Here is a 15,001-nt window from a genome sequence, read left to right as displayed (position 1 = left end):
TGATTTCATTTTTTTATATTTATTTTTATTTTTTACTGCAGAATGTATATGTTTGTATATGTGCATGGTAGTGTTGTTGTTCAATGCATAGACGAATACTACTAAATAGGAAAACATGTTTAATTTATTTCACCATATTCAATTAATTTGAATTAACAATTATTCAATCAATGGAACTATGGGTATTATATAAGGACTTTATACCACTTTTAGCATTGATTCTGATGAGGTCTCCAGTGGGAGACGAAAGCGCTAAATCCCTTTTTTGGTTTCTGTACAACATTCAGCAACTCTAGTTTTCTATTGAATTTTCCTAGTGGATTTGTTAATAAAAGCATTTTATATAACACATCGGTGAATTGACAGTGTTTTGAGCTTGGCAACATTTGGTGGAGTTATTGGAGGTGTGTTAATTTCAGAAGACAGCCTTTATAGTACCGCTTCCACTTTGGTTCTCAGTTTTCTGTGTTGTGTGAGCATCTACTGTTGACTATTTAAGTTACTGCTGGCTACATAAACAAGTAAAGGCATGAAGTATATCCCCACCACTCATTTTCATATGGTCGACTGTCTTAGTGAGATCAAATTATTTATAAGGAAAATCAATTTGGCAATTTTTTACAAGGACAGGGATTATGTCAATGAGTATAAATGTAGTAGTATTGGTTCACTTAAAAAGAAAAGTATCTTTGTCCCTCCTATGTATCCTAGCGTGTCAGTATATGACAAACTTGTTACTAAGGAGATATACAAACTTCAGAATAAGTTGAGGGCCAAAAAACAGGAGAGTAACTTAACTTAACGATGAGATCAGAACACTCAAGGACCTCAGAGAAGATCACAATATCCGGGTTATGAAGCCGGATAAGGGGGGGTGTAGTTATTTATGACGCCTTAGAATACACCACCAAAATGTATAGGATTCTACAACAGTCAGGTAATTATGAAACAGTTTCTATCAATGAAATAAATATTGCATATAAACGTATAGACATGTACATTGAAGAATTTTTGATAGACAACAGAATTACAGTAGACATTTACAATTTTATTAAGGTAGAATATCCTAAACTAGTTACTTTGGTGGGCATTCCTAAGGTGCACAAAGACATTGACAATCCAACTTTTTGCCCCATTATTTCAGGTAGTTACTCTAAAGCATACCCTTTAGGAGTAGTTGTGGATACATGGCTAAAGCACATTTATGAGAAAATTCCACATACGGTGAAAGACTCATGGGATTTTTTAAGGAACTTCCCTACTGACTTATGGAAAGAAGGGTTAATATACATCACCATCGATATTGTGGATCTGTTTTCATGTATCCTCAAGCAGGATGGTATGGATGTATTTTGCAATATTATTAAAAATATGCTAATTTGGAATGGGACAGGGTGTGTTTGATCTTAGAATGTATGTCCATTGTGCTTGACCACAATTACATATTTTATGAGGATGAGCACTATAGACAAACCAGAGTGGTAGCAGTGGGGCAGCATGTGCCCCCACATATGCCAACTTGGTTATGTTGGATTGGGAAGAGTCTGTGGTTTTCAAAAGTGTATTTTTCAAACATGTCAGACATTATTCTCGGTTTTTGGATGACATTTATATTCTTTGGGATGGAAGCCCAGAATGCTTGAATACCTTTATTGAATTTTTGAACCACAGTAGTGAGTATCTGAGGTTTACACACTATACATATGAAGGTATAGCATATCTGGATACTTACATCTCCAATGGAAAAAAGGGTTTCAAATCCCGTATTTACAGAAAAAACACTTTCTCCAATGGGTATTTAGAATATACTAGTAATCACCCTAGGAAACTGTTGTATAATATTTACAAAGGACAATGTTTCAGAGCGGCAAGAATGACAACTGTGCATGCAGACATGATAGAAGATATAGATTTTATAACAGGTTTGTTTGAAGAAAGGGGTTACTATAAGACTATGATGGCTGATGTTAGGAAATACATTATTAATGAATGGGGATATAAGTATCCTCCATTACTGGGAGCAAACAGGAAGACCACAGTCCCAATTAGTATAGAAAAGTCGAATACCACTATGGATTCATTTCATCGAGCATGCATTCTTGAATATGGACCTTATACCAACAAGGTTAAGAGTATAATGACTAACAGAATGTTATGTTAGTTTACCAGGAGATAGTGCACATAGTAGGTTCTAAGCCCACATTTGTGTATAAAATGGGTTGTAATATTAAAATGTACTTAGAACAAGTGACAATAGGAAAAGACCTTGACAACAGGAAAAAGCACACTAGAAAATGTGGATGTTGCAATCAATGTCAAGCAATAATGGAAGATGAAGGGATTATACTGGACAACATTAACAAAACTAGGATTAAATTTCGACAAGGAAGTTGCAATTCCAAACTACTGATTTATATGGCGAAATGCATGACATACACTGGGTACTACATAGGGAAAACTGATAGAAGTTTTAAAAAACGAATTTACGATCACCTATATAGTATCCAGAAAAAAGATATCAACAATGCCCTATACAGGCATATTGAAAAAATGTGGGGATACCCATATTTTCAAATTTGCCATCTTGTAGAACATTAAAATAGACCCTAGAGGGGGTAACTACAAGGCTATTTTAGGTTATAAAGAGGTCTGGTGGCAATTATTTACTGATGCCTCGACACCAGCGGGCCTCAATGACCATATATCTATTAAACCCTTATTAGTTAGAAAACAGTTAATGCATACATAATAGAGTATTGGCTGACTTAATTCTTGAAAATTCAGTTGTTATTAATAACAATTGTATTAGTGGAGTTATATTTAGTATTATATCTGTCCTCATTTATGTAATGGTAATATTAATATGTATAGAGTATTTATAATAGTGGGAATAGGAATGTTTGCCCTTTCAATGTAAGGAAAGACACTGTACTAGTACATGTACATTGATTTGATACATATGCATTCTAATTATGTATATACATGAAAAGGTTTATTCATAAGACGTTCAATGAACGTGTATGTTTGTGTCACTTTTTATATTTCATTTATATTTTTTAAGTTTTACATTTTATGTACTTATTTTATTTTTTGTTTCATTTCAGTGCATTTATGTACCACGATGTACTGTATGTACATATGGATAACAACATAGTACATTTAGCTTTTTATCAGTTTTACATTTTTTGGTGTGCTGACCACTTTAAGAAATTTTTAATGTTCGGTTGGCGGCGAAATGAAGTATTTAAAACTGCAGTAGAGATTTTTTCAGGTGTTCTGATGAAGCCCACATTTAGTGGGTGAAAGCGCTAAACTGTTTCATTGTATTTGTGGATGCTGACATTAAAAGGAGATTTTTTTATGTCAACTTCTTGTGCCACTTTGAATTTGTTGGCGTTTTGGTCCTAGAGTGGTTTCATCACTTCGCAGGAGTTCGTGGACTTTGGCGTTTTTGTGGTTGTGCATCAGTCATTTGTGAATTTAGGTGAATATAAAGTTACACTGGGTAAATTTAAGTTACTGCTGGCTACATAAACAAGTAAAAAGTGAAAATAACAATTTCAGAGCAAATATACATATGAGAAAGTGTGTACTGGTGCAAAGTGACAACTGTTTTGCCAATGATACATGAACAAATGTTTGAGTCATTGTTTGAGTTTGGCAGAAAACCCTAGCAGTAAAACAGCTGAATATGTGCACACGTTTAAAATGCATATACCTGTAGGAAAAGGGTATAATACTTATAAAACAACATTCGACCATATCAGACCAAATTCTAGAAGAAGAATTCCTATGAGTCTTTATTTGGTGTCATGCGTTGCCCACTCTGAGCAGAGGTATAGCTAGTGAATTCTGTTTTGTGCTAATGAGTTATATTTTGCCTCAACCAATTTCACTTCAACAAATTCACATACCTTGCTCTTGATATTGATTCCTAACTAGTTAAGCAGTATACCATCACATCTAGCTGATGGCCCCTAAAACAACACAAAACTAGTTATTTTTAGCAGATTAATCAATATCTAAACAAGCTATTTACAGATGCATATTGTAAGCCATCATTTATATAGTTACAGACTTCTTATCACCTCTGCAAGTCATTAGGTGTCTGGGAGATAATGTGTAGACAGTCTATGCTTGGTACACCCTTGGCAGTTACTGAACATAACAACAAGTATCTTTGAGAGTTGCTTTGGTGCTGAAAGCATCATGTAATATTTTCCAGGCAAACATTCTCCAGTTTGGACTCTGTTGTTACTGAGTGTTTGTGTAAGTATCTCACAGAGCACCACACATTTTCTGAATTCTATATATAGCAATTACAAACGCCTAGTTGACTGTAATGAACCACCTTGTGTTTTCACTGGTATAGTAATGTATTATGCTGTTCTGGTTTTATTATAATATGGAATAGACTGCATCTTGGACTACCCATAATATCAAAACTTAGAAATTAAAGCCAGAGATTATGTGATGGCAGATATTTACACATCACAGGCTCATAGGTCCATACTAGGCCATTGGTCTAGTGCACATTTTTTAGCTTAGGCAATAATCCCACTTATTAATACCAGACCCCGAATGAGTTTCAGCCCGTTCCAATAAAGGGTAGAGGGGACACACTAGGGTTGTAGTTTAAATTGCCCATCCAGTTATCCGATTATATTTAGAAAGGGTCATGGAGCTACTCTGCTTAATTTCCAAGGGGAATCTATTCCAGAAAATTGGTATATCTGTCCCATCAAGAGTACTTTTTATGTTTTGGAGGAAGTTTGTCTCTTGAGTTGGTGAAAGTGTTGGAGGTTATATAGGAACAGATTTTCAAGGTTTTATAGGCAAGACAGAGATCTCCTCTCAATAAATGATAGGAAATGGAAAAGAGTGCGAACACTTCAAGGACGTCTGGATAACTCAGAGAGGACATGCCATTGATTTTGCTTGGAAAGGAAATATTGCAACCTCTTGAGTTAGATCATGTGTCTACCCAGGTGCATACCAAAGGGACCATGATATTATATTATTAGTTTGATAAGGGAGGAGGAGTAGAAGTGGTTGATGGCTTCCATGGATCTAGAAGATATGCCCCCATAAAAGAATTTCCTAATAGCGGTGATCACATGGTGGTCAAAGGATAGCCAGTGAAGGTGCCCAAGTCCCTAATGACTGGGTCAGTTTTTCGGAGATGTTGTCCATGTGATAGAAGCATGACTGCCCAGGTTTGCCAAAGATACAGTGCTGCATTTTTTGATATTTTGTCTGAGACTGTAGTCCATGTGCCACTGGTTAGCATGAGTTACACTTTCCTGGAGAGTACATATCTGAGTTATTTATGACAGCTGTGAATTTAGAAGCATCATCGACCACAGACCTTTCATGTTGATTACAGGACTGATCACCAAGGGACACCTGTGGTAGCCACTCTTTTTGTTGAGATTCTGCCTACAACACTAACCTACTGTGTTTTGTTAGTGAACCAGTTTGCTATCCAGTAGGTAACATAGATATTTACATTTAAGTGGATTAACTTATCAGTGATGCCCAAGTATGGAATGATATTAAAGGCTTTGACCATGTTAAATGATATTACTGTGCTTAATGCTTTAGTGACTTGTTCAAAAAAGTCCACCATGTGCAAAAGGTAAGATGTGCCTTTAACAAATCCATATTGGTTCAAACCTAGATTTTGAAGATTGCTTGTGCCCTTTTTTATAAAGTCTAGCATGATGCCCTCCATTGCCTTACAGATAAGGCTAGTGAGACTGATAGGTCTATACCTGCCCGGGTCTAACACGGGTCCCTCTTGGAGGAGAAGAACATCTACATTCATTTTCCACATTTCCAGCATGAATCCAATGGAGAGGATGAGATTGAATAGATATAATAAGGAGTCATCCAGGAAATATTTGGCACTGACAAGAAGATAAACTAGTACATCATCGAAGCCCATGGAACTAGCATTTTTAGCCTGGGAGAGAAAACTTAGGACTTCCTCAGAGGTAATTTGGAGAGTTGTGTAGGCATAATAATATGCTGTGAGCACTTTGGGGAAGAGAAGGACTAAAGTTTGAAATTAATATGTCTGCTAACATGTTGGCAATGCCCTCAGGGAACAAGTATGTGATGTTATTTTATTATAGCTCACATCATTACAGGTTATTCTTTTGTAGGTTCCTGACATAGATGAAGAAAGTTTTATGGTTATTCCATAACAAGGTTGGAAGTTCTCAGCCCTTACTTGCTCTTGGAAGATTTAATTTTATTTCCAAGTTCTCTGTTGATAAGTGTGAGCTCATTTCTAGCTGATGTAATATTACATTTGTTTTTATGGGCTAAGATTTTCTTTCTCCTATTACATAGTGTGTTGACACTAGGGTTCCATAAAATGGAATTTTTCTTAAGTCTGGCACTGTATTTATGTCTTAAGGTATCAAGGCATTAGTGTTAACTTGGGGTGGGCATAGAATTTATTTATGAAATCCACAGAAAGACTCCATTCAAAAAAAAAATATATATATACTAAGAAATACACTTTTTTACTTGAGAAACCCGCATTTCTGAAAGTGAAATTAATAACTGTTTAAAAAATATGTAATAGTAACAAAAACATTTTTATTACATTATTGGTTCTTATCAAAGAAAATACCTATAATTCCAAGTTTTTATTCTATTTTGTAGCAAATTAAGCTGGTTATTTTTGGGACAATTTTCACACATGCAAGTTATATTATATGCCAAGGAATTTGAATTACTGTACTACGGGAAGCAGTTACTGACATACATCCAACCATACTTTACAAAAAGAAAAAACACTCTGACTTTTGAGGATTCATTTTTAACTGAGTTATATTCTGAAAAGATGAAACATAGTTAATTCTTGTAATCTGTATATAGTTTTGGAAGTTAAAATAATTACATTGTCAGTATAAGCATAAACATAACTGCATTAATTAACAATAGCTTTTCTTCAAGTACCTGGGAAAAACAAACAATAAGGGATTTAAAACTATAACAAAGAGTATAAATGGAGCACCCTTGATGAATCATGTTGAAATGTTATTTCTTGAGTGAGATCTCCATCAACTTAAACTGTACTGAGAACCAGCACAGTACGGTACAACATCTTACTATATTAGTTTGCATTTCTTTTGCATATTTTGCAACTGACTATGAATGCCAGTTTAGTTCTTACAGACAGCTAGTTTATACTCAGATTTGGTCATCTTCTCCCATCTTTGTTATATCAGTTGTTATGGAGTTATGAAACTTAATACAAGAGGCATGTCAAGTCAAAGTTAAGCTAGAGCTAGTGAGATATCTGTAGAAGTATGGGGTCATTGGCTAAGACTGCACAGCTTTTAACTCCTGGTGTCCCGTGAATTACTATAAAATGTACTAGAATTGATCTAGTCTTGCCACATTGTGACAGGAAATTGGTTCATGTGACAGTTGCCCATTTATAAATTTCAGTAGTCAAAATATTAATGTGCAAGGAATCAAACATTAGATTAATTATAGTAATATCTGGTTTACTGCTGTAAAGGTAATGTTGTATTCAGACAAAATACATTATTTGCACTTCAGAAGAAACTGATGTATGTAATGAAATAAGTGATCAGAGTCAAAAACATGGCAATCCTCAACTCTCATCAGTTTTCAAGGTATGAAATATATTAACCTATACCTAATACTCTCTCTCTCTCTCTCTCTCTCTCTCTCTCTCTCTCATTCTCCTGTTTACGCACCATACCTAAAACAGGATGAAGTAAAGTTCATAAAATATATATACATTAGGTATTCATTTGTGTCATTTATTTTTACATTGTCTTGCATATACTGTACAGAATAGGAGGTAGCAGATATAAGATCACTTGACCAAAGTCTTCATGCGGTTATGTAGCTGGAACCATCTCAAATACCGGTGTGACTCATGCATGCATAACTATTAATCCAGTTATTTTGTTTTCTCCATCATGTTCTATCTGTCAAAAGATATTTGAATATAAATAGATAATGTATTATGAGTGGACCAATCTCCACGTTTAAATGCTCGTATTAGCTGTAAGTTGGAACTGAAACTAAAATCCCTAAGGAGCTAATTAAGATATGAACCAATTAGGTTTTAGATAATGATTATATGACTGATTTGTTATAGCAGTATGTTAGTGAAGTCTTTTGTTTTAAACTTGAAGAAGCACTTGGTGTGAAAGCTTGCTTTGGTTCTTTATATTTTGATAAAGCAATGATTTTCTTTTTCTCCTGAGCTGATTTCTTCATAACTTGTTTGTTTTTGAATATGGCTAAGAGTTTATCTGCTGGATCTATTTAACATTTTGGGACTGTGCAGAAGTAGGTTACCAGGCATTTCTTCCATGCAGATAACATTAATGTTGTTGCTATTGATTGTAAACGTGAGATTTTTCATTGCCAGTATTATCCCATATTGCTGACCAGTATGCCTGACACCTCATCTGAGACCTGTCCACCTTGGGAGACCCCAACTGTAGTTAAACTACCAATGGCATAGCTTTCAACATTACTGCTGCACATATTTATTTATGTATTTATTGCATTTGTTTACCAGAATAGTCTGAATGGAGAAAAAGATACCCCTTTTTAGCACATAATCCCTCCTGGCATGACAAGATGCAAACAATATGCTAGATGTTACATGATCCTGAACATAGAAACATGTTGTAATGGAGAGCATGAAGCAAAGAGTGGTCATAATATTCCAGATATCCCGAATGAGCCTGGCTAGGGTCAGAGCACATCTCCAGATATCCCGAATGAGCCTGGCTAGGGTCAGAGCACATCTCCAGATATCCCGAATGAGCCTGGCTAGGGTCAGAGCACATCTCCAGATATCCCGAATGAGCCTGGCTAGGGTCAGAGCACATCTCCAGATATCCCGAATGAGCCTGGCTAGGGTCAGAGCACATCTCCAGATATCCCGAATGAGCCTGGCTAGGGTCAGAGCACATCTCCAGATATCCCGAATGAGCCTGGCTAGGGTCAGAGCACATCTCCAGATATCCCGAATGAGCCTGGCTAGGGTCAGAGCACATCTCCAGATATCCCGAATGAGCCTGGCTAGGGTCAGAGCACATCTCCAGATATCCCGAATGAGCCTGGCTAGGGTCAGAGCACATCTCCAGATATCCCGAATGAGCCTGGCTAGGGTCAGAGCACATCTCCAGATATCCCGAATGAGCCTGGTTAGGGTCAGAGCACATCTCCAGATATCCCGAATGAGCCTGGCTAGGGTCAGAGCACATCTCCAGATATCCAGAATGAGCCTGGCTAGGGTCAGAGCACATCTCCAGATATCCCGAATGAGCCTGGCTAGGGTCAGAGCACATCTCCAGATATCCCGAATGAGCCTGGCTAGGGTCAGAGCACATCTCCAGATATCCCGAATGAGCCTGGCTAGGGTCAGAGCACATCTCCAGATATCCAGAATGAGCCTGGCTGGGGTCAGAGCACATCTCCAGATATCCCGAATGAGCCTGGCTAGGGTCAGAGCACATCTCCAGATATCCCGAATGAGCCTGGCTAGGGTCAGAGCACATCTCCAGATATCCCGAATGAGCCTGGCTAGGGTCAGAGCACATCTCCAGATATCCCGAATGAGCCTGGCTAGGGTCAGAGCACATCTCCAGATATCCCGAATGAGCCTGGCTAGGGTCAGAGCACATCTCCAGATATCCCGAATGAGCCTGGCTAGGGTCAGAGCACATCTCCAGATATCCCGAATGAGCCTGGCTAGGGTCAGAGCACATCTCCAGATATCCCGAATGAGCCTGGCTAGGGTCAGAGCACATCTCCAGATATCCCGAATGAGCCTGGCTAGGGTCAGAGCACATCTCCAGATATCCCGAATGAGCCTGGCTAGGGTCAAAGCACATCTCCAGCACGATACCTGCAGCTGTTTGGTGAAGACTATGGACTTTCACTCATTCCGGTAGTGCACAGTCTGCCCATCAACTAAAGAGAACTAAATGCCATTGCCAAACCTCACATCACAAACAATGAATTTCCAGCTGTAATAGCCAGTCATCCCTATGGTAAATTACATTTGATATGTAGCTAAGTGGTTTAGTATTTTTATAAATAATGTGCCTTCCAGGTTAGATTGAAATATTGTATGTGTACTACCAGCTTATACATTAAAGAAACCATGTTTAAGGAACTGTAGAATCCATCTGCATTGATGGTGGTTTGAATTAGTAAGGATACAACACATTTCTGAGCACTGCATTCAAATACTTACCAAGCCGTATTTTAAAATACTCTGAAAGAATCTGTATGATTCATAATTTGCTGTGCAATTTTACTTTTAATCCATGTAACAAAGGAAGTCTGTCTATCTCACTTTTTGCTTGCCTTATATATCTATCTATCTTTCTATCTTTGTATCTCTATCTGGCTGTCTATTTGGCTATCTTTCTCTGTGTTTACTTGTCTATGTATCTATCCACCATTTGTTAACTAGGAAAATGGGTGTATGGATTAGTCACAATGAATACTCTTTGTTCATGACCTGAGATGTGGGTGGTAATATTAATATATTAAGAGATTATTCACACTTTACATGCACACACACACACACACATATATATATATATATATATATATATATATATATATACACACACACATACATATATATATATATATATGTGTGTGTGTCTGCTATCATGTTGCATTCTCAAATATAACATGCTAGCATTTTCATAATAAAAATATTTCAAAGCCTTAATTGACTTATGAACACAGCTTTCCCATCATGGCACCCAGAATGAAACAGTCATATAAAAATTAGATACTCTAATTTAGATAAAATAAGCAATTTTTACCGAGGAGGTTAGGCAGTGTAGTAGGATGTCTTTCAAGGACCTAAAGTTGGATGCACTTCTTACCACAGGAGGACGTAAACCCTAGATTCTGGGACCCTGATCACAAAACTACTTTTATACAAGTAAGAAGTTAGCTTGTAGTCTGGTTAAACAGGGTAGGACACAGCATGAAGTGGTCAAAAGTATGGAAAGGGTACAACTGCTACACACGGTCAAAAACTCCCGTCACATGCATCTGTAACATACTGTAAACATGCAATAGGTGCGATCAGCAGGGTGCTGGCCCGTTTATCTAAGCAGAGGCAATCTGAAATGATGTTATCATTAAGCAGTCTTCTGGTTCCCCACTTACTCTTAAGTAAATCAATAAGCACTGCCAGACATTAACATCTTAAGTTTATCTTAGGTCTTGTTACTATACAAGTGACCAAAGATCACTGGACTCTTCTCCTACTACTATTCAGGCTTCATTTATGAGTTTCACGTATTTCTCTTGTCTGCATGTACCTTTGCTGCAGATGGTGGTTAACCTTTGAACTATGTGGTCCTATTTGCAAAATTCAAAACATTTCTTCTAGAAATTCTACTGCCTTCCCACTGTGGTTATTTGAATTTCTATAAGCACACTATGGAAGCTTCAAAGCCTCTGTTATGCATGGCAGTAAAACCGTGGCTGATATTGTAAGGGATCAGTTTGTTAGAATGTTTTATATTATTTGACCAAGTGTGTTAGCATGAAAGCTTACATTTGTAGTGACAGGTGTGTTTTAATAAAGGGTTATTCAGAGAGACAAGTTTTTTTTTCCAAAAGTATTTTATTAATTTATTGGGGTACTATCCTGTAGCATGTTAAACTGTGAGCTTTAGATTTGTTGAGGGACAGTGAAGAATTGTGCCTACCTATAGCTGTGTTCAAGGTTTCAGTACAGCAACATTTTTTCTACTTTATATCGGCAATAAAATTCACTGAGGAACCAGATGAAACCATAATGTATAATTAAGCAGAACAAGAGTTTTGTTGGAATGGTAACAAAGCAAAGTTAAATGTGTAGGTACTGCCGTACTTTTATGTGTAAATATTAAGAGTTGTCTCATATAACCAGAGTCAAGACAATGCAAGCTGTAACAACTCTGCTTGTGATTTTAAGATCATTCATTACCATTTTCTGTGTCTTTTTCAGACAGTTTTTTCAGAGATGAGGCAGGAATGTAAGTGTCATGGCATGTCTGGCTCTTGCACTGTGAAGACCTGTTGGATGAGGTTGCCTGCTTTTCGTACAGTTGGGGACTTTCTCAAGGACCGATTTGATGGAGCCTCAAGAGTCATCTATGGTAACAAAGGCAGCAACAGAGCATCCAGAGCAGACATTCGACACCTCGAACCTGAAAATCCCACTCACAAACCACCTTCACCTCAGGATTTGGTATACTTCGAGAAGTCACCCAACTTCTGTACATACAGTGGTAAAACAGGAACAGTGGGCACATCTGGACGCTTCTGCAACCATTCTTCACCAGCATTAGATGGCTGCGAGCTGCTATGTTGTGGACGTGGCTATCGGACCCGAGCAGAGAGAGTCACTGAGAGGTGTAACTGCACCTTCCACTGGTGTTGTCATGTGAGCTGTTTAAACTGCAGCAGCATGCAGGTGTTACATGAGTGTCTGTGACACCATCTGGGGGTATAAAGGGAAAACTATAAGAGACTGTGTCAAACCAAAAGATGTACAGAGAACATACGTGAAAGAAGATTTATAAAAAGCCTTTTCACTCTGTTCTAGTACAAATAAAATAGGCAGCTGTGATATGCAAAACATTCACCAACTGGAGAAGGAAAGAATGGAAGGCCCTCAGATAGAAACCGAAGGTAGGATTCTAGTTTCCCCGCCTAAGCATCTAACAAAACAACGAAAACTGCAGAAGAAAGGAGTAATTTTACTTCTAGATTAGGCTTTAAAACACAGAGCATCTGACAGTGATATGTGCATTGTGCTTACAGGGAAACATACGATTGAAGTCAGACATGGCAAAAATCAGAAACATCATTACCTTTCTAAAGGTTTCATATGGTGCTAATAAACAAGTCAAAAAGACATAATTCTAGGTCACTGCATGCTTTAGGTAAGACAAAAGGCAGAAGGCAAAGCTCAATTCCTTATACCATTGTTGAAGTGCATTCAGTGTAATTTGAGTACATTGTGCACAACATTGCAAAATGAGCAAATGATGTACTGTTACTTTAAGGCACTGCACTTCAAAATGTTAGATGATCCCTTCTTTACAAAATTCACTACTTATGGGTTTGCACAGGGAACAGCAGGAGGTTTTGTAAGCATTTACATCCAAAAGGAGGTTTTGTGAATGTAGGTTTCACAGCAACAAGGGAGCCTTGGATTATTTAGTTAAAGTACTGATGAAGGAGATCAAAGCAGTCCAAGTGGAAGCCCATAGAGGCCATGTGATATAACCATCACACTTATGAAGGATATTACTGAGCCCAAGAACTGCCATGTAACAGTATTATGATCGTATCATGATGATATTCCTGTTAAGGGATCCCTACCATATTAAATGCTGTTCAATTTCCATAACTTGGGTTTTCATTCAGTGTAACACTATCTGAATTCTGCACCTCCCATTTTAAAGTTGTATACTGATTTTATCTCACATATGCTTATATTTCACTCAAAGTAATCATCAGAGACATATATTTTGCCTTTTTATAACTTGAAAGACAGATTTCTACTGACTACAGCTAAGCACTTCATATATAAACAAACGTCTTCATTAGTACACCATAAACATTCCACAGTGCCCTCCAATACTGTGTCTCACTGCCCTTCCAGAGAGCAAAAATCAGTGCTCATTTTCTGGTTTTGATCCTCACAGCACAATCTTGTTCTTAACTGACAAGTAGGTGTGGCTAAGTATCAATTACCTGTTTAATGACCTGTCATTTTTTAAACATTTCCCTCACCCATTTTTTTTTTATTATTATTTTCGTTCTCACTGCAGCTGTCTGTCTGTCATCAGATGTATTCCAGAACCTTCCTTGATCATCCTTCTCACTCTTCCTGATAACTTTTGACCAGAACCCTGATAGCAGAGATATTCTTAATGTATGTAGTCAAGGGAAGTGACAAAAAGGAAATCAGGGCATCGTAATGCACTGCCCACTGACCCTCATATTTTTTGGTGTACATTATATATATATATATATATATATACACACACACACACACACACACACACACACACACACACACACACATACACACACACACACACACACACACACACATGCACACACATGCACACACACACATGCACACACACGCATGTACACACACACACACGCACACAAGCACACCTCTGGATGTGTGTCATTTATCTCCATCAATGATTGCTAGTCCTTTAGCTGTAGCCAACCCCTCCTTGGGACATGTGAGGTGACAAAATGTTGTTCCTCCCTATCCCCATTCACTCTTTCCTAGCAGTCTGAGTACTTAGACTGCTTGTAAACACTTGTATAGTGGACATTAGTTTCCCAAAAGTCCACTGTTCTAGGCTTATACATTGATCTTTTGTTAGAATACAGTACTATAGAACTCTACCGTAGCATTTTCCATCCATTCCAACATTCTTCAACATTTGGTTAGTGTAGGACATTGGACCTGTTGACAACATGTGATGTCATTAAGTATTACATCACATTTTGACTAGTATCTGAGCTGTCTGCCAGCAAAGAATGCAACCAGAAAGTTCTATCTTAAAAAGCCAAAAATGCCTGCCACAAAAATAAGACTAGAACTCTAGAACAACTGACACAGCTTAAGGAATCTGAATTTAATCAGTTGACATGATATTCAGGTTGGTATCATGACACTCCTAAATTGTAACTTTGCCCATGCATATCTGTAGCTCCACTTATACCAGTATCAGAACTGTTGATAATTAGAATGCTAATACCACAAAGTTGTCCCATGTTTGTTCAGTGGCTCTTCCTGTCATATTACAGAATACAGTACAGCAGTGTGGAACATGTATATATGGCAATTGCTGCCAAACTGATGTGATTTTTTTGTGGGATTTAGTGTGGCTCTGTAACTAGGCTTAAAGAATTTGAAGGTGGTAACCCGCCACCT

General features: G+C 37.5%; 1 protein-coding gene across 1 annotated transcript in view; it reads left to right on the top strand.

Moving 5' to 3' along the window:
- WNT1 (Wnt family member 1) overlaps nucleotides 1–14,112 on the top strand; it is a 62,389-nt gene extending 48,277 nt beyond the window's left edge. Inside the window, exon 4 of the mRNA XM_044083785.1 lies at nucleotides 12,038–14,112. Within this exon, the coding sequence (XP_043939720.1) occupies nucleotides 12,038–12,526 (489 nt within the window). The 3' untranslated portion in view covers nucleotides 12,527–14,112. The remainder of the gene's footprint in view (nucleotides 1–12,037) is intronic.
- The last annotated feature ends 889 nt before the right edge of the window (nucleotides 14,113–15,001 follow it).

This window comes from Protopterus annectens, chromosome 9.part0 (assembly GCF_019279795.1).
Source record: "Protopterus annectens isolate FY-2018-M chromosome 9.part0, PAN1.0, whole genome shotgun sequence".
NCBI lineage: Eukaryota > Metazoa > Chordata > Ceratodontiformes > Protopteridae > Protopterus > Protopterus annectens.
This window is presented reverse-complemented; position numbering and strand designations above follow the sequence as displayed.